This window comes from Zootermopsis nevadensis, unplaced genomic scaffold (genome assembly GCF_977971745.1).
Source record: "Zootermopsis nevadensis isolate Lab colony 2312 unplaced genomic scaffold, Znev_1.0 Znev_ptg000002l, whole genome shotgun sequence".
Classification (NCBI taxonomy): Eukaryota; Metazoa; Arthropoda; class Insecta; order Blattodea; family Termopsidae; genus Zootermopsis; species Zootermopsis nevadensis.
In genome coordinates this window covers 12512244-12534597 of record NW_028259134.1, presented here as the reverse complement: position 1 = coordinate 12534597, position 22354 = coordinate 12512244, and the positions used below count along the sequence as shown (strand labels likewise).

Genomic DNA, 22354 nt, shown 5'->3' with positions numbered 1-22354 from the left:
TCATGGTTCAATAAAGTAACGTTAAAATGTTGATGGACAAAGGATCGGACCAGGGAACACACTGAGACTGGCAAACCATGGTCATGGGTCCCAACTGCTTGACAAAGCATCTCTGTCCAGCGATTCCTAGCACGCATCTGATTATCAATGCATCAGGAAAAGACCAGGGCACCTATTACTTGCTAGAATTAGCAGAAGAAATAAATTGCTTATAACGTATCGTATCGTAAAACTCCAATAACTTAAGGGCGTTGTACTTCTGGTTGGCAGTAATTAGCAGTCATGGAATGGAAGTTGAACTGAAAAAAGCCTCGTCGTAACGGGGTCTGTCGGTGGGCGTCACAGATAAAGAGTTAGTAGAGAGCCTAGTCTGTTTAAAGCAGGCAGATATGTAAGCACATACATGAATACATATTGCAGCACTTCATTACGATATTACTGTAAATATTCTACGCAAATATTTTTGTAAGTGGGTATGTTGCCATGGAAATATTTATTGATAAATACTGAAAGAAAAAGTGGCCGTCAACTGTTTCAGCACTTCGCTTAGCTCGAGGTGATAAAGATGTGAAACTCAAGCAGATCACTTCGTTACTTTTGTATTTATTTATAAAACTATTTGACATAATTTATTAATGAGGTTCTTCATTCCTTATAAGCGACAATCATCAGCATTTTACCAAAGAATATTCCGACAGAAACATACAACTTTCACAGATTTGTAGTTATTTTCTAACATCTCATCGTACGAAGATACAACAGCTGATTTGAATTTACGAATTTTAGTTGTTAGTCACTACATTATGCAGAACAAAGAATCCTTTACGGAGAGAACTTTGTTGATCTTCCTGTCATTTGAAGTTATATATTATTTCCTTCGAATGCCAATGTCCATACATGAAGTCAGTGTATATCCACCCAGTATCTCTTGTGTTTAGTATTTATTCACTTATTCAAAATGAGTTTTAAGAATTAGGCCGATTTTGTCCCATTAGAACTGCTTCTGTACTAAACCAGCCATCTTAGTACCCCGTGAAAATCTCAAATCCTACTCTTTGAGGTATTTCATACAACAGATAATTAAGTTCATCGGCGTGTTCTATCATTCGAGTCTGCGTCACTGTAACGTTATTAATTCAATAATCATAAATCTGTAAAGGAATATGTCTGAAAGCAAAAGATTTTAAAATAAAATTAGGACTCAATTAACTCGGCATTCTCCAGTTCAATATATGAAGTTCTCTTACTGGATCGTATTTCTCGACTCAGTAATTCAGACTCGCAACTTTGCAGTGGCAGGCGCGTTAGCCTGCGAACGCTTATCTGCATTCAGTAAACGTATCCAAGAAATGGAACAAGCCAACTACGTACGTTCATTATTTATCGCTAATATTATTTTCAGACCACATCTGAACAACTGCCAGGAAAGCAGACATTCTGACAGGTATATAAAGGTAAAATGACGAAGAATAGCATCTCAGTGGAAATAAGTAGTAACAAAAGAGGAATGTTACTATTTTACACATATTTTTTTGTGAGAGGTCTAATTAGTGTCGGTTCCCTTACATGGTTTAAGAGAGAATCAAAAAGTGAGCGAAAGCTTTTCTGATGACGTACGGATAATAGTGCTTTTCTGTTTCCTTTTCGTGTTCTTTTCTTTACAGATATGCCATCTTAGACAAATAAATTACATTCAAATGAGGTATTTTAATTAATTAAAATCTACATATTTTTATGCAATGATAATTTTATTAAAACTCTCCCGTGTTCAGATTCTTTTCAAACGACGAATGACGTGTGCGAAATCTTGAATTTTATATGGCCAAAACTTTAATTCATGTAGACTCTTCAAGTTACATCTATTTCACGGCTTCCCGAGAAGCAAACAGTTCTTAAGTTGAGCCAGAAATTCGTCGGATTATGAAACCTGGAGGATCATTATCGTGTTCACAACAGTCCGCCAAAAGTCTTATCCTTAGCCAGATGATTCCAATCTACACCCCCACATACAACTTATTCAAGCTCTGTCTTAATATTCCACAAGTGACCTCTTCCCGTAAGAGTTTCTAACTAAAATATATCCCAGCAACGAGAGACAGCATTACGAATTGCATCGTTAGCTCATTCCTTCCACTTTGCTTCGACCACTCTGTGTTGCAGAAGCATGTACAAGAGTATATTTCTTCATAACACGGGTAATACTTACACCAATCTTACGAGATACACAAGAAAATACGTCTAGAACTTAATGACACTGACTATCAGTTTCAGTATTCTGTACACTTCGTCTATAAGAAACCATGAACGCGACCATGATATACCTTTGTAGCGATCTAACCTGACATCAGTGTTATCATTTGTAGGAGCTGGAAAATCGTTCTTATGTTGTGGCTGAGTACTATTACGGTTGGAGTGACTTGATGTATCGGTGGACGTTGTAAATACAATAAATTTGTTTCCTCAATGCGTTGTTACTCAAAGTATGCCAATAATCTCAGCTGGTAGCTCTCTGCTGCCAAACGAAGACCATGGAAAGTGCCACGCAGAATTGAAAATTGCTCCAACTACTGTAATAATTAGAGCTGTCACACGATACTCAGTTCATTAATCTTTTTCTGCTTTCATTCTTTCACTATTTCTTCACGCATTACGCCATTCATTCTGCACCATCGGAATAGAAAGTTCAACTTGCATTGAAGATACATTTTATTTATATTGCTGCCACAGGATATATTTATTATAAGGCCACGTGTAATTTATCTTCCCACTGAATATGGTCTAAAGTACAGAGTAAAGTAGACCTAAGGGTTTTTATTTCCTGTTGTTTTATATTTTTTTAATGGATTAAATAATCTTGATAAGTGACGCATTTATTAATGCATTGTTACTAAGTTCAGACGTATGTATTCTAGTGAATGACATAAATCTTCCGGGGACAATTTTGTTTAGCTATAAAATTTCGATTAAATGGTGATCGATAATATATGATGCACACCTTTTTCCATGCCGGATACCTAGTACAAATTTCTGCACATCCCTACGTTACGTAAAAACGATAAACCATTATCAGGGTGATGAAGGTAACAAACACTTCTGAAATGTGTGTAATCGCCTACCAGGCTACACTGCGCAACAACCCAGAAGACAGACATCTTCTTACCATCGTAAAAACCTGAAATGTCACTGAAAATAATATATATCCAAGATAAATTGAGAACTTTTAGCACAAAGGAATAAAACTGTAACAACTAGGTTTTAAAAAGAGTGAACCGACTCGAAAAGAAACGGAAACAAGTGTTGAAAAGAGAGGTTGTGATAAGACGAAAGTGCATCGTTAAAAGAGGAACGAACTTCTGCATAAATTAAACTCACTGAAATCGTAGTATCAACCAAATTACTTACCATTTTTTATATTTTCTTCAAATGTTAATTAATTGACAAAATCATACAGGAAGTCATTAGCCTATTTATTTTTATTTGTAGTGTTCTGTCTGACGACAGGTCCATATGAACAGGATCCTTCCATCCTTTTCTCGGACTGGGACCTGTTCATATACGTTCTTGGCAGATGATCCAGAAGTGGTTTGCCATTGCCTTCTTCTGTGTGTGAGTGGAGTAATTGTTGGGATGCCACGGAGAAACCGGGGAAGCCCCCGGAGGAAAACTCCGCGATGCCTAGACCACGGCTTTGCCCAACACAAGTTATAAATTTGAGCACCACCGGGAATTGAACCCGGGACCCCAGGATTACAAGGCCAGTGTTCTGACCGCTAGACCACCGTGGCGCATTAGCCTATACGTTTAACTAAATTAAATATCATCTGTTAATAATTATGTCATAATTGATTCAATTCAGTACAGGATTTTTTCACATATCCAGAATAAGAACGTATTCAAGATAGGTTTTTCTCTTATTATTGTTAAGACTAATTTTGGAGTCTTGGGACAAATTATCGATATATAGAAACGTAAATATTCGTCTCCGGTTGCACCTTAAGTGTTCGCAGGCCATTTATAGAGAAAGGAATTATACATCCACGCAAAACGCAAACCTAGTTGACCCAAAGTCGAAGCATCACATACATGCCGCACAATGGTATTGGTGGGGTAGACAAACGAAACATTTTTCGTCCTTAAGACGCTGTTCAAATTTCATGCTTTGGCAAACAACTCCCACAGCGCAGATTTCTGTACTCACCATTGAGTGGCCCAAGTATTCCGCTGCATTGTCAGAGATGTAGAGTAACTTGCCGTTCTGCGTCATCATCATAAGGAAGCCACTCAGAGCCTGCAAGAATATCAGCAGAGATTAGAAACAGGAACAATACAATTGCGGGCAGTTGTACTCTTAAAATGCACATCCAGAACGTCCATTTCTCTTCAATAAAATCCGCAACCCCCTTATACTGGAGAATGCAATAAGGACAACAGCCAAGCCCGCATTTAGGAAGATAGTGTTTAGCAAACGCAGTAAGTAAAGTCCCTTAACCCTTTGAAGCCGACACTCATCTACACAATACTTAAGAATTCAGTCACTAACCTCAAAGACATTTGAGTCAATACTGTTTAGGAAAATAATTTATGTTTGCTTTGATGATCATACAAAACCAATAACTCATTCTACTGGCAAAATGCAAAGCTAGAGTGCTGATTATTAAACAGGTGTTACATATAGTTACCATCGGGCTTTACAGGGTTAACGATAAGATGTACTTATTAATTTCGTCTTGCTCAGTGTCGTGATATTACAATAATAAATGTCTTAAAATGATGTTAACTATTTTTATCAGTATTATTATTAATAATATAGCATCACTTTAATCTAGAATAAGCAAACTCAGGAATTTATTTATTTTATAGTTGGTTACAAATGTATTAAGATGGACTGTGCTTCATAAAATTAGTGTATTAATATGTTTAATGCAGTACTACACCATTACTTCGAGCCCACTGTAACTGACAACTTCCTACACGTATGTTACAAGCTTTTATTTTCATTATTGACACTTCAAACATAGATTACAGTTCATCTTCAGTATGTGCAAAAAATGTGGCAATTGACATTTCATTGAAAGAAGAGATACCTGATAACACCGTCAACACAACAATACGAAATAAGAAGTTATAGGAATCAAGTGATTTTCTCACTTCCCTTCCAATGTTTCAGTCCACATCATTAGGTTTCCGCGAACTATAAATGGTCGGACAGAAACCATAAATCGTATCAACTTATAAGACCTCAAACAACGTGAACAGAAAATGCATTTTCTTCTATTTACCTCCAGCTCAGTTGTGAAAATCTCTCGCTTCTGGCTTACCACGATAGTAATAGTTTAAGAGCTCGTGGTGGAATATGCATAAGAGTTTTACAAGTATTTTACAGTTTTTATTAATATTTTCTCTCTGAAACAAGATTTAGAGTGAGTTGTTGTAATTTTATGAGCTGTTCTCTGACTGTATCAAAGCACAACGACGTTATATGACGACCTGCTGTGTTCATGATGTAGCATAAACTATCGTAACAACATTATTTCAAGCAACGAATAAAGATGTAAATTGTCAGACGTTGCATGGGAACTTTCTTGATAATCATGAAACGAAGTCCATAGAGCACATTCCTGTTTGAGAAAGTAATAGTACGATCAGATAGTTAAGAAATTCATTGCCTTTCTTTTGAAACCCTAAAGATCACAAGAGACAGCCACCGGTTCCTATACCAGCCAGATGAATCCAATCAAACTCTTTGTAAAATAAGATCCATTTTGAAGATTTATGTCTTCTGGGTTGTTGCGCTGTGTAGTCTGGTCGATGTTAACCAACGTTTCAGAGGTCATACTGCCTCCATCATCAGGGCGATGAAGATTTCTGTCTTCTGGGTTGTTGCGCTGTGTAGTCTGGTCGATGTTAACCAACGTTTCAGAGGTCATACTGCCTCCATCATCAGGGCGATGAAGATTTCTGTCTTCTGGGTTGTTGCGCTGTGTAGTCTGGTCGATGTTAACCAACGTTTCAGAGGTCATACTGCCTCCATCATCAGGGCGATGAAGATTTCTGTCTTCTGGGTTGTTGCGCTGTGTAGTCTAGTCGATGTTTATCATCTACCAGACTACACAGCGCAACAACACAGAAGACAGAGCTCTTCATACTCACCGCTGTGAAAACCTCAAATCTTACAAGATCCATTTTGATGTCATCAAACTCTTTCTACCTGGCACTAGATGAAGGAGTGATTAGTTTCGCACTCCAGCAGTTCCGCTACTGGTAGTTCTACCCACTGATTAACAGGATGGCTGAGCCCCAGAGAGGTTATCCACGCAGTTGCCTGGAAGCGAACTTTAGTTCTCCATCCTGTAGGCAATCACTGTTCTGACTGAGATACCTAATTCTTAATTTTTATTTATATTCTTTGTATTTCCCTTGTAGACGTGGTTTATGGTTCTAGAAGCGAAGCATAACTATATCTTGTCACGTGCAACAGTCATTTTCAATATAGTCCATTGTAAACAACTCCCATTACAACCTGTCCGGGATATAATAAGACCTACCCAGCTCAGTAAATATATAACGCTGCAGATTTTATGTTGTGGTGCCAGAATGCGTCAAGGTCTTATCTTGACAGATCGACGACCTCGTGACTCACGAGGAGAATCGAACTGTGCTTTTATAATAAGATTGATAGTAATAACTCGATAGTTGTACAATATTAGAAGGTGTTGCTGAGACTATGTTGGTCTTTAGTAATAGGTTTATGAACATATTTGCATTAAAACTCCAAACAGATATAAATAGAGAAATGACGCACGTCGAGGAGAAAGCAAGTAGCAAACCGTCATACGTGCAACGTAATAATGAGTCGAATGCAGTACGAGCTATCGATTTAATTTAATAATCAGACGTTAAATATAACCGTGTTTCATTCCTGAGAAGGAACAAATAAACACGTATTGTTGTGAAGTGCAGTAAATACGTCTTCTTAATATGTTGTTAAAGTAACAAATCTTTATTTGCGTTTCACCAAATATTATTACAGTAATAAAATAAAGAATGATGAGATGGGCTGTGTACGTCACACGCATTGTAAGATGAAAAAGGTTTCGCTATCCTGACCGTGGTTTTTCGTGATTTTTCATCGGTTTTTCCAGTCAAATTCCGTGACGCTTTAAACAATACCACGACCGTTTCCTTCCAGATCCTTTCCGACTCGTCATCAATTAATCATCATATCATTCGACGCTATATAATCTGAGCAACTGACAGCGTCGGCAAATAAACCATACAAAGAAAATATACTATTTGCTAAAGTAATATAACAAAACTATAGGACAAACGATTTATAACTTTCCCACTGTCACATCAGAACCCTGATGATGGGAACAGAGTTGGTTCCCGAAACGTCGCTTTACTACGGTAACCAGTTAACGCGGCTGATTGCCCGAGATGATTTTATAGGCTTCATCTAGGATCTCTATGGGCATAGTCAGCTCTTCACTTCAGTACAAGATCGACAGCTGAAGTAAGGTTAGCGAAGAAGTTTCCCAGGTTATTGTAAACAACTTTTATGGATCGAAGAATGTAACAACTTTAGCAATTTATAATAATAAAGGGAAAAAGAGACGATAAAATTGGAGCAACAGGTCCGGCCGTTTTGTATGATGGCCGCAGATACGATCTGAAAGCATGTACAGCGTCCATAGTTCTCAGAGTGGGAGGCCATCAGATCAGATCGGATCAGCAACTGCAGGGCGAAGTGCTGGCAATATAACGCTGCAATTTGCTGGAATTTTCGTTTGCCCCATCTGATATTAGCACAATGAAAAGAATGAGTACTTAAAAACTGAAGGGAATAAAACTAGATAAAAGAGCTGGAAGATGGGAAGAAGAACGTAAGAATGAAGAATGGAAATCAGATATGTAAGAGGAAGTTTTGCAAACTGATACAATAAAGTTCGGGCCGTGCCATAAGTCACATGGCTTCTCACTTCGTAGACCTAGGTTCAGTCCTGGCTGAGTTCAAGTAAGATTCTTGGTGGAAAAAGCGGCATTGGGGCATTTTTATTTCGGAATTATTCGGGCTTCCCCAGCATCGCCCTATATTCCCCTACCGCCGCTCCACGAGGCGTGCGAGGGCCCTCAGCACGTTATTACATCCTCGGTCAGAACCTCGGGATTTCATCTCCGATCCAGCCAGCACTTACTTATTCTCAGAGTAAAGATGTACTTATAAACGTTTTTCATAAAAAAATATGAATTAATTAGAACAGTTTAAAAACTAGAAACAATTACAAAAATTTTAAGGCTACACATAATTAAGGTGACTTCCCTTATCGCTCTCTTTTTATAAATTTTCAATATAATTTCTTCCATTAGAGCAAGAAATCGTTTCTCGCAATACAGAAAAGGTAAATAGGAGTTTTATGTATTATTATGCAAATTCCATTTTATGGTTTTTAGATACTGTTTAACACTCCGAATGTAAATAACGCACAAAATTAAATTAAAGAAGACGTACCATTGTGAGGCAGATAGCTAACAAAATTCATTTACATTACGTAAATGTACTTCTCATTCACCGTACTTATTCCACGGCGAAACTTCACCGGCAGTAATTTCTCACCCTGCAAACTACAGTAATGAATGTTTAAAACAGAATACAAATTACTGTGATGTTTTCAAGAACCTTTTGTACGAATTCATAAACTGCTTACAAGGTTTCCTATCTGCCCCCAAATTAGTACCGGGCTAATGTTCCAGAAATTAACAACTCTACCTCTGAATCTTTATAAACAAACTTATATCATATAAAGCAATTTAAAAATTATCTTTCTTGCAACTACTGGTATAACATTCGGATTTTCTATTTCGCTTATAAAAAGTTGAATATGTGGCATCAGTTAAAGCAGAATATAGAGTAAAATGTTCTCAGACCACGAATTACCTAGAGCTTCGTAATGTAACTAATATACTCAATTTAGTACTTTGTAGTTTTTAATACCTAGCGAGATAGGCATTTATCTTGGGAAACCCACACGCTGGTTCAGAAAGTCAAATCGCAGTTGGCATCCACGTGGGATACGCTGCTTTGATCTGATATTCTATAAATCATGGATGTACAAAATGCGAAAGTTATGCAATATAAGTTGTATTTTGGTAAGAAATGAAGGGGTTTTGAACGTGCAAGTGTTGTTGGGCGTACACATATAGACTATCATCTTCCTCCACCCTGGAGACTCCCCGTCCAGAAATATGCATTTCATGACAGGACGACGGCACATTTAACCTGCTGGTTAAAAGAAGATACGAACCACAGACGTTTGACTTTTTCACAGAGAAAGGAATGGAAAGATGTGCAGAAGAGCGGCAATGAATCCAACAGAGGTCAAATCCGAGACATGCACAACAGGGTAGCAGTTTACTATCAGATCACTAAACCCCACGTTTAAAGACAATTAATTTGACTCCAGCAACAATTTCACTTTCTTTTTAGTATCTCATGTCTTTGTGTTTTAACTTTAAATTCTGGCCTTTCTCTTGGATATGACCACCATTCTAACTTTGCACACGTATTACTGATGAGAGTGTGCGACTAATCAGTCACCTCTGTAAATATGTAATTGGTATTGCGACGTGGAATTATATCCTGATCTTACTCTTTTCAGCTTCTCATCCGCTTTTATCATTATTTGACATTTGATAGCGAAGTATTTTTTTCGTACTCAATTAAGTTATTTCAGTAGTTATTAAATGATGTGGTTGAGAAAACTATACCATTAGCAAATAGAAAAATTGTTTACAGTAATAAAATATATAAAACGTAATATTATATTATGTAATAATATATACTATAAATATATGACACAAGACTTTATAACATACAATAATAAAATATATCTCTTGACACGTATATTTTATATTAAATAACAGGCCAGCGAGTCATCGATATCGACAAATGGTAAAACAGCACTGTTGTTTGGAGAACGCCTTTGTGCATGTGACTCGAAATCCATTGAAGAGTTACTCTACAAATTAACATTTCTCCTTATTTGCAGAAGAAAGTGTTTTTATCTTCGCTACCACGTTCAAACCGACTGTGGAGCACATCCATCTAATCAATTTTAAGAAAAGGAACATCACAACCTTACTAAGAGGGGCAGAGAGGGTTCCTGGAAATTCGGTGATTTTTATTTAGCCAAACTACACAGTTAAAAGATGTTATTAAATTGACCAAAAACCCGCAGGGGCTCATATCTAATGTTCTTAGACACGCGGTGTCTCTGTCTTCCGAATGTGGATAATTAGCCAGTGAAGAGATCTTTTTCACTAACAGGTAACAGAGAAATGCTGTTAAACATGAAAGCTTAGGGCTGGTTGGGCCATGACGTCAGAAAGCAATCATCTAATAACATGCAGGCCTTAAATCACATGTTAGTAATTTGAAATGTATATCACTCGTGTCCAAGACAGACATTTAGGCGAAAACTGGCGTGTTCTTCCAATTTTATGATCGTTACAGTTTGAACGCAGTGACAGATGACAATTCTAAACATGGTGTAGGGCGAGCCTCAGCAACTGTTGGTTCACGTTGCTAGGAAATGTCTGTTTACATTTATTTATCCAGTTTTGTCTGTATGAACTGTCTGGGTTTGTCTCTCCGTCTGTCTGACTGATTCATTAAACGCACAAGACTAGAGAACACAAAGGTTGTCGAACGTTGCACTGTGCTTCAAATTCTGGACATCACAGACTCGAATCTCTCCCTGTAGACCGAATATCTTTACACGTGGTTTTTCGTGACTTTTCTGTCATTCTGGATAAGTGCTCAAATAGCGTAATAAAGCAGCCACGACCTTTCATTTCCACGTCACTTCCTAACAATCACTCGCATTTATTATACAGCAGACGCAAATAAACACAAGTTTAAAATAAGTCACAACAAGAGTGAAATGAAAGCTGGAAAGCATAAGGGGGAGGAAGACGATAAAGAACCCGCCCCCAGAATGGAAAATGAAAACACTTTCTCCTATTTTTTCGACACAATCGATAGATTTTTCATACACTGACTTTTACAGTTCAGTTTATTTTATGAACCAATTTACTACAAAACGCTAGGAATGCAGACACAAGCCTCAACTATTACGCGCTACTTCTACATGCTAAACGTAACAACTTCACATCTGACAGCACGTGGAAGGCTTGCGTTATCTGTCCGTGCTATGAGCTATCGCTTCGATGGCTTCTCCCCGACGCGAATTCTTTAAAAATTTGTAAGAGGAAACACATAGTACAAGAGAACAACATTAATACAGTAGTTTTCTTCTCAAAAATGAGCCTGTGAAAGTATTCAATTTTTTTATCTTCCCTGTTGAAATCTTACGGTGTGACACCTGGTCACTCGCAGTACGGGAATTCTTCACCCACGTGATCTGTTTATTACTTCGCACCTACAGGACCACTTTAATAATATCCTCGGTGTGGCGATGCCTGAGACCTGATTAAGCTGTGTTGAAACCTTTCGGCATCTCATCATCATCAGCTGTAGCACCACAAGAAACACCTGTTGATGTTTCCCCCAAGGATGGTAAAAGGCGGTAAGAGAATTACACTACTGCCTAATCGCTATCTCCGACAATTTTAAAAGGATTCCCGTTGCTTTTACGGTAAGAAATATATCATAAAAAGCGAATAACACTTTGTCTCGAATTAAAGGGGTCTGATCTTGGACTGGGCCACGACCCACTGTCGAACACACATGAATCGATTCGGGGGTTCTGTTCTCTACCGGAGACCTACTTAACAGTACTTTCGTGCTCTTATTCAGTTCCTGCAGCCAGGTGTACGAATAATATGGCAAAATAGACTACAACCGTTTCCATCCAGACAGACCTATTTTCAAGTAATCATTCAGAAACATTTTTTGCATTCTAAGGCATATGAGCTGTGCCGCTGTGAGTGACTGCAAGACTGAGCTACGTCACTGTAAGAAGGGCAGGGAGGATGAAGACGTCCTGTGCGCTATCGCTTGATCTACCTTCCCTGGCATACAACTTGTGTATTGCAACGGTCAAAGAAGCTCGGAGATATCTTGCGACAAGTGCACATTTCTTATCTCGAAATTTTGATTGTATGGAATTTTTCCTCCACGCCTCCTCTACATAGGTTTATGTTTAGGCACAGAAGCAAATTCACAGGATCCGGCTGATGTGACTGGCAAGAAGTGAAGAGGCAGACAGTGTGAGGTTATGTTCGATGTTCGATTGGAGTGAGACAGTGTAACAGGATGCGCCATCACACCTTGTTATTACGGGACATTATTTACAAGGTCTTTCAAAGGTCGAATCCCCACCCCCGTCGAATAATCTCAAGTGGGAGGAAACAAAAATACAAACATTATGTATGAAATGAAGATGGCTGTCTTCTGGGTCGTAGCACCGTGTAGTCTGTTAGAAGTTTACCAACGTTTAAGAGGTCCTGAAATCTCCAGATTGAAACAGAAGGCAGCCATCTTCGTACTCACTGCCGCGAGAACCTCAAATCCTACCATGTTTTAGACTATTAAGTCTAACTTGTAACTTAAATTAGAAAATTCAATTTTACATTGTGAGATTTGCAATACAAAAATATATTTCCGTTTCATATTTTGATGGTGTAAGTTCAGAATTCATGTTACAGATTGCTAGTTTATATTGCCAACAGGCTTCAAAATGGTTTTTATTATTATTAATACCATCATGGACAGAAGGTACAGTAGGAATCAGGGCCATATTCGTAGAACGCCAAGTATTAATGTGAATTACCACCTGTTATAATTAGGTTCAATATGAATTCGTGGATTAAGTTTCCCTCAACATTAAGCAGACTGCAGGTTTGTACAGAACGCGTTATTTCTGTTGTTTTCTCAAGATATCGTTGTGAATTCCCCTACACTAGATGCAACAGTTGTCCTCGGTGGAGCCCCCTTGTAAAAACGATAAGTAGTACGTCAAGGTAAGTTCCACATTAAGGCGGGCGAGGCTTTATTTTAGGCGTCATACTACCCCTTTACAGAAGGGACCAGTCCATCGCAAATACTTTACCATTGTAACACAGCGCAAAACGTCGAACAGGCTTCGACAACTGGATCTGTAAATATGTTCCGTTGTGGCAACAGTATGGGTCCCCGGTGACCTTAGGAAAATGGTGTGGAAGGGTCTGGATTGGGTTGATCTGGTTCAGAACAGAGACCAATTGCAGGCTTTAACAGACACGAAATAAATCTTCAGGTTCCATAAAAGACAGAAAAGTTCTTGACTATCTCAGCGTCTAACAGCTTCTAAACAAGGATTTTGTTTCGTGGAGTTAATTTCAATTACTTAGCAAAGCAGATTATTATTCCTACTGCTATTCTTACAAAGTCTAATAATTTTATTTAAATAATTTTAATGGTTTCACTTAAGGTTTATTTAACAACATTAATTTCATAAACTGGTTTTTAAGATCATCTTCTTTCTGAAGTTTACAAAAGTTCTCAGAATATTTTACCAACGGTTTGTGTATAAAGCCGACAAGTAATATTTTAAAGTAATACCCATGGATAAACACAATGACCAAAGAAAGAAGTATATAATTTATATATATTCCCATCCATTTTATTAACACAGTTTTAATTTAGGCTTTGTTTCGGGTTATCCCAGCACGTTCATTTAAGAACTGAAGAAATCAATGACAGGTTACTTCGGGGATCGAACACCGAAGCTTTCGTACACGAAACAGCAATTACAATAACAACGCGCCCTGTTTGCCTTTGAACAGCTCCGAATACATCATTGCACTCTCAATAATAGGGCAAACTTTTATAATATCTGTTTAATATAACGACACAAATATGATAAGGTAAAATGATACACATGAATAATATTTCTCACCTGCAATCCCACCTTACAAGTAAGAGGACGAGAAAACTTTGAAGAAACGCCCACCAGAACATCAACTAAAGGCCAGTCCGCCCCCAACTGAGCAGACCCACATTTAAAGAAGTAAAATACCTGGTAAATTGATGTAACTGCCCATATATCAAGCTAATTTTTAAGCTTGTACATTTTTATATTTTCCCGCCCCCTTTTGTCTTCTCACCCTTTCTCTTACTACACCTAGAGGCAAATGTTACACCATTATGGAGTCATACATCACAAAAAGAAATGTATTTCCCTTACTGTAGGAAGCATCAGAATCGTGCTGAAAAGATGGATCAACAGTGTCTTCCTTACACTTATGAAGTTCGTCTCTAAACAAGTTCAAAGATTACACTCGAACCACGTAAAATAAAACAAATTATTTGTTCAAGTATCGCCAGATTATTCTAAAAATAATACTTTTAATTTTTTGGGGTGACTATTTTCCAGTGTTTGCATATTACACAAATCATTTCCAGTGATTTTAAATATTGAAGGAGATTTTGTAACCAACGTTAGAATCCCATATGTTGAACCAAAAGACTCAGTGTCTTTACAAAATTTACTTCATTACTTAACTTGTACGTAGATGACTTACTTTCGGGGTAACATGCCAGCTTGAAGACGAAAACGCATTCTACTTCGAAACTCTGATTTCTCCGTACGGCGTCTCAACCCAGAGGACCAACCTCCATACTTTATTTATACTTTTCATATGTTGATATATATATCTGCTACGTTTAACAAAAATTATACTAATTTCTGGAGATATGCACTGTTAAATTAGACAGTTTCCTCAAAAACATTTTCCACGTTTCTGTTTTATCCCTTACTGTGACCGATGTTTGTAGCCACATAATTTCGAACAACATATATAAGATTAGTGGTCAAAGGCTTCCGTTTAGATTCCAAGCATTACCAATAATATCTAAGATAAAAATAAAAATATATCAACTCCCAGAAAGTTTTGTGTGTCAAATATAGCCGACGAAACGAAATGTCACCACAAATCCACACCGAACTGTTTCTATCAGGACCTTAAAATTAAAATTAAAATTAAAGCAATACAGTTTTCTGTACTGTATTATAACAAATGGTTAATTACTGCTTCCAACTTGACAGAACGTAATTCGGTAGCCACACTACGGAATTATAGGCCCACTACCGGAGCATCGTCTTAAAAGGCTGTATACGATCATCTAAGTCCCACCGATAAAAGGAGATGTACTATGAATACCAGTTTTAACAAACAATGGAGTCAGTTGCTGATTGTATTTACACACAGGGACTTAAGGGTAAATGCTTTCTGAACGGTTAGTTAAGACGTATGCGTATCCAATTAGCCAATTCAAGTATACAAATTGCTTTCTATGAACTGATGACCAAAAATTAGCATATGCCACGTCTCGGCATCGTTCGACCTATAAATAACGATCGCGTATACAACGCGGCCTGTCGGCTGTTAATAAACAGAGCTTACAGATTGACACTGAAATATATGTACCGACCTATCCAGTTGGTGGGTGTAAGGGTCGGGAATACAGATAAAGGAATAAGTCTGATGTATCGAACGGTAACGAGAAAAAACGATTTATATTCGATATGTACTGCGCTTTCAACGACTACCAACATTCATCCGGGTATCTGGTTACAAATGTAGTAGAAAAATTATATGTTGTGAAAATTGAGTATGTTGACTATTATCCTGACAGAACCGTACCTGCATTTTAACCATTTGAAGCCGAAGAGAGAGAAAGGACAGGATGTAGGAGAGCAGAAGCAAAGAAAACAAATTATGGCAGAGAAGTGAGAGAAGGAGGAGGATAGAAGGCTCCCAGGTGATGCCCGTTCGTCCTTCTGATAAGGATAGAATGACAGTGGAGACGTCAGGGAGGTAAAAGTGTAAATATGATGAGGAAACTCGTCTTAATAAATTTAAACGTTCAGGATTTATCTCAAAGAAAAAACAACTTATTACCATTACAAAGATAACTGGTTAACGGTGCTTAAGAAAATCATCGATGTTTACTCAGAGAACGTGATAAATACACTCTGAATGTAAAAAGCAAAAATTACTAATTCTTACATGAGGCTTTAAAATAATTACAATTCGGAAAAGAAATAAGTAGGATGGAATAAAAATACAAACGAAAGAAAGAGGACAGACAGAAGGAAAATAACTGGAAGGAATAGAATTTTACTTGAGGCGCAGAAAGTCGCTCGGTTACTCACGAAATTCTCTGCTTTTTATGGAACTCAAAGAGGAATTAATGTATCCACAGTAACCAGATACTGGACACCATCCTGATCCACCCAATTTCAGGCATCTTCCAGCCATATTCATTTTAGCTTATTTTAATATTATTCTCACACTAAGACTATTTATTAAACGGCCATTTCCTTCAGACTTATTTTTGTATAAATGTTTTATCACCCCCGTGGGTGCCACAAATCCCATATCATCCTTCTTGATTTGAACGCCCTTAAGGAAAAACTGGGCCTACAAGATACCAAGTTCATGATTATGACACTTTAATCAGACTTCTGCTACTTCCTCTTTGTTACACGCACAATTTATTTCGTTTTCTTATAGTGACAAATTTTTATACCCAGACTTCGTAATAGATACAGAAATTACTTATGTTTAAGTTAAGATAGCTGGGGTTTTACAACTTGAAAAACAAATGTATCTCTTTCTGTGCAATGAATTACGACTTTCAAAGCGCCGAGAAGTAAATAATTAGCCAGAAATAAAAATTAACAGTAAAGTCCATAGGCTACATGTAGTAGTTTGCATGACACGACAACATGTCTGGGTGTGATTTTAACAAATGCCACCAGAGTGATGGGTGAAAGAGTTCTGGCGTGACAGCGCGGGGGCAGAGACGCACGCCAGCAGAACAAGCAATCTCGCCCTTAGCAAACAGGTTCCGGTCTACAACGATCTTACTGACAGTCATTACGACACATAAAGGACCGTGTCTTAGTTAATCTGTAACAACAAATAAAGAGCAAAGTGCCAAACAAAGTATCGGGAAGTAATAGAGTAAACTCGTGAGGAATGGAAAACATTTCATAAGGAAGTCCGTAATCCACGCTATTCTCTTCGTATTTTTGGAGTCTTCCTGGACTAGACAACAGATTCATACAGAGCAATATCGGATATTTCATTTAGAAACCTGGGTCGACACTGCAAAATAATTGAACTTAATCATAAAAATCGAAAGAAATGTTGATAAAAGTTTTGATGAAACAATAACATAGGGATAAAATACAAAAATAATTACATTAAAATATTTCCGCATAATAGTAGTCCCGATTGTTAACGCAATTTTTCCAACGGCCCGCAAGATTTCTTTCTTAAGATGATTTCTGTCTCCTGGGTTGTTGCGCTGTATAGTCTGGTCGATGTTAACCAACGTTTCAGAGGTCATACTGCCTCCGTCATAAGGGCGATGAATGAATGATTAAAAATTATTCTCATTTGAGCACTTATACTTGACACAAAGTGCTAATTATATGTAATTACCAGCCCACTGTGGACGTTAATAGACTTAATTTTATTCTTAGAAAAACAGTAATTAATTCCTTACACAGTATCAACCAACTGATTTGTGTAATGGAGGTGATGTAAATTTATTGATACCAATGTAAGTTTTCATAATGGTGATGTCGGTTAGGTTATTTTTCCATTCGAACCCTGCAGAAAAGCAATGTTCGAACAGAGAGATTTGACTTGCATAGGAGGAGAAAAAGTAAATAAATCATGGGACCAGACTTTACGTGGTAATATGGCCACTGGCAATCAGTGCTAGTGTGTGGATTTAATCATTATTACGAAACGTTTTGTTGCTAGCAAACATTTATTTCGTTTCGTTCGAAAGAGCAACCTTGCGTGCGTCAAACAAATCCCTGCGATAATTTGGCCACTGGCTACACCAATGTACGCGGATAACGTCGTTGGTTAACATCCTGTATTGAGCATTTATTTTATTCTTTCCAACTGGAAGATTGCCTGATTTTAACAGCGAGAAATGGAGAAATCCGAATGATACTTTTATTGTAATTTTAAGCACATTTAATGAAGCTTTTGTCCATAAAACAAACAACGATCAACAAACTAACAGTGCCAAATGAAACATGATTGTCTGTCAATTTATGGAAAATTTAGAACACGATTTCTTGTTATTAGGATTAAGGTTCGTTATTTTCTTGAAATCGTAATAAATATACGGGCATATGCTAGTTGAATGGATTCCGTAACAAGACCAAACAGTGTCAATACAATTAAGCCTACACAACTCCATTTTAAATCTTATTTTACCAGTAACAACAGCACGCTATAACGAGCCTGCATTTTTTAATTGTCTTTTTCGCAGCTTTCCTCAGTCCCTCCAAGTACATTCTGGGCCAACATCTTGAACTACGAATGAATCATATCTGTTATTGGAACTCACCGTACGTAATAAACTTCAACGACGACTGTCTCCTGGGATGTTACGTCCTGTGGTAGAAGTTCGACGTTACATTAGGGCGACTCATCAGAGTGTGCATCTCTGAAATATCGGTGAACTATCAGACTACATGGTGTAATATCCCAAAAGACAGTCATCATAATCGCCACAGCGAGAAGATCAGAATCGTTTTTTGGGAATATAAAAGGAAGTAAGTATATAATTTTATACATTATTCAAATAAAGAGACATTTCTATCAACATAAAATCTTTTGTCGTGATATTTTGTATATTATTTTAGTGTAGAAAGTTTTAATTCCTGGGGCAATTCCACATGCCCCCATGCACCTTCATGTATAAGGAATTAAAAAGAATGAGAAAGGGTCTTTATATTTTGGTTATCGAAGCTTAGCCTCAAGGTTTACTCGACTTCATTAAACCATAGCTCGCTGATAGACCAGCTGAGAGGACAAATTAAACCGCATGAATGAACATCACAAACAGAACAAGCTGTTGCGGCCTCAGTCCTTAAGATAAACATTTTTCACGCCACACTCAACCACAAAAAAGCAAATTCAAAGTCAACAATAACAATTGTGGATCTGTGATCAAGTTGCTGGGTGCTCTCAGCTCTAATTTGTATCGCCGTAGGGAATGGGATCTGTTCTTCACATCTGAATAGCTAAATTGAGGTATCTTCGGTTAAAAGGCGTTTAAGTCGCACGAGATATGAAACACACCTAAGTCTGGATACAACTGACGCCAAAATTATGTCCGCATCAATCACTGTGGTACAGAAATCTAGTAAGAATCGTCCCCCTCACGATGCAGACATTCATATTGTTCATAATTTCATCCGAATATATATTTTTCACCATTATCATCATGAACAATACAGGATTTATCATAGTTACTTTTCCTAAACCCTCTACGTACAGCTGGTGTCTGCACCTTTACTTCGAGAGCAGATAACTATTTTGCCTCTCAGATTTGGTATTCTATGTCTTCATTCTACACGGGATTTAGAAGGATATCAAGCCTAATATTTATGTCAGTAATCGAAAAGTGTGTTTACTTGTCATATTACAGAAAACTTCTGTGATAAGACCGTAGTGTTGGAAAAGAAAGTTCCAAGTTCGAGACTTGTGACACTTGAAAGTGGAGAGCCATGACATCTTTGAGATTTAAGTTTGAGTCTCTAGTAGGGAGATGATTAATACAAAAGATATTGGTTAACTTGCCGGTCTAATTTGAATTCTTACATAGGTTAGCGGAGTGGTAAATAATTAACAGGAATATCGTTTCTGATTCTTTAAAGTGTCTGTTTATCATTTTCTTCCGATTGTAAAAAAAACTGTATTTTTGGTGACGTAGACGAGAGAGGAAAATTTACATGCGGTTGCTTTGGAATTATATTACTAAATGAAACACGTGTTTGCCACTTTATAAAATGCGATGTTCGAAGATGTTTCATACGGCTAGCAATGCAACCACTGCGTCCCAACCCTACCGTCGTGAATCGCGTCCTTGACGTCCGCACACTACTTCCAACGCTGACCTTGTAATCCTGGGGTCTCGGGTTCGATTCCCGGTGGTGCCCGAATTTATAACTTGTGTTGGACAAGGCCGTGGTCTAGGCAACACGGAGATTTCCTCCGGGGGCTTCCCCGGTTTCTCCGTGGCATCCCAACAATTACTCCATTCACACACAGAAGAAGGCAATGGCAAACCACTTCTGGATCATCTGCCAAGAACGTATATGAACAGGTCCCAGTCCGAGAAAAGGATGGAAGGATCCTGTTCATATGGACCTGTCGTCAGACAGAACACTAAATAAATAATGCCGTTATATCCTTTGACCGCCGACGCCATTTGTTTTAAAATGCGCAAAGATTCTCTCATCGCTTTAGAAGCAAAGTCCCTTTTGCAGGAGCTACGTAAGGCCTGATTAAGTAACGCGTGAATCTAACCTTTGTAACTACACATAACAAGATGACTGCTTTCATACTCGCCACAGTGAGAACAACAAATCTCTCCTAAGAACCGTTAATTATACCAGGAAAGCTTGAAATTTATTCACAGAAATGGTCAGGCTCTGAACCAAGGAAGAGACACAGAAGACAACAAATGTATGAAAATTAATATTGTCTAGTTCATGATGTGATACTGATCTTCATTGTAACGTATCATAACGCCCCCTCTGACAAATATTCCATTATACTTTAAACACCGATGTGTACTTTCGTCATCTAAGCGTCATGAGGTCTGTAACCACATAATGACACAGACATTCCTACATTTCAATTCAAAACTCTTCCTAATTCAACAACTGACAATAGAGGCGCCACTGCGCGCGTGCCCTATGCGTATGTAATTTCCATGTCTCCAGATATTTCAAACAGATAATATTGTTAAGATGAATATTTGAACAAGTAAAATAAAAAGAATACACATTTTGTTAACACAAGTTAATTCTAAGCTTTAGAATCTCGTTTATTCTAGGTGTGTTTTGTGTAGGTACACTTTTTACATGTAAGTGAGGTAGCGTTTTTGTAGAAGCTTTCAAAGCAAACGTAATAAGCAATACACACACACAGCGCTGTTTCCTGGAACCGGACAAATAAGGTCGCCTTCCCTGTGGGAACTACTGTGTATTGATGGAACCTTCCCTTTCTGTTGTCAGCTAGAAAGGGAAAAAGTAGTTCTCTTTTTTAATTAAAGGAATGAGGGTAAAAATGAAGCTAGCGACATTCTACTAAATCAATCCGCACTTATTTTTTGGTTTGTGAACTTCGTTTCTATTTGTTACATTTTGTGATAAAATTACTGCAACGTTCTTACGTTAATAGTTATGCCAATTTGTATCAGAAACTAATATTAAAGTATATCCAATATTTCGCAATTTATGGGTTCAACAAGAAATACTAAAATTTCAACAAATAAGTTACTTTCAAATAATATAAAAAAATTCTGCTTATAAATTACATTAATATAAAACAATGATGTATAGATTGAAAATATATGTATAACCTATACATTACTTTTATCCTATAAGCCTACACATACCAATCTATGTATATATACATTTAATCTATTTCAGCGTTTTGTTAATTAGAATAAATACTGCATAATAATAATAATTACACATCACGTAAGAGAATACAGGACATTAAGCAAGAAAGGGTGTATTAGAATTGCTTAAAACACTTTGTACCGGAAATCTCAAGAGGAGAGACTTCAAGATATTCATGCATGGCTATGAGGACAGTAATAAAATATACCTCAGGAAATCGCGTATGAGGACTATGTAATGAATATAAATAGCTCAGGACATAATCAAATCGTGGGGTTCTGTAAATTAATAAACCTTCCTAGAGTTACAAGAGCGGCGAATTTTTCTGACCAACTGAGTAACTGTAGTGCCTTATAATTCAAATTTAAATATAAATAATAATAATTGATTCTTCTTACAATAGCAGTCCATATCAGCTCAGTGGACCCGAAACCCATATATTAGTATCTTTACATCGAAATACACACACATTTCTTAGGTAACCCACGAAAAGTCCACAAGGATATACGGAACTATGTGTCTACATTAATATCTTCCGAATTCAAGTCAGATCCCGTATGCAGAGTTAAGTAGAAAAGTTTTATATCGATGGCCAAAAGGACTGACCGAGCAAAAACATGGACGTATCTAACCGAAGTATCCTCAGTGCAGTTCCGACCGATGCATGTAAATTTGAGCCTAATTCTGTAGTCAGTTCATCGCTGTGTGACTTCTACTTTGCACGGCTTTGTGACTTATTTGTATGGGACAAGGAATGAGTAACTGCCACTTCCGAAATCTGTTAAGAATTCGTCGTCCCTTCCCGTACGAATCGCCATTGTAGATGTTCTACAGGAATAAGAAAAGTCTGGAATGGAGTATTCTTTGGAGTATACTAAAATTCCAAAGATGTTCTTCAAGCC

General features: G+C 37.5%; 1 protein-coding gene across 4 annotated transcripts in view; it reads right to left on the bottom strand.

Moving 5' to 3' along the window:
* dysf (neuronal PAS domain protein dysfusion) overlaps positions 1–22354 on the bottom strand; it is a 379409-nt gene that overhangs the window by 87084 nt on the left and 269971 nt on the right. For all 4 annotated transcript variants that reach the window (XM_087349754.1, XM_087349750.1, XM_087349758.1 and 1 more), the window contains one exon: positions 4199–4288. In XM_087349754.1, coding sequence (XP_087205880.1) covers positions 4199–4288 — 90 coding nt within the window. The remainder of the gene's footprint in view (positions 1–4198; positions 4289–22354) is intronic.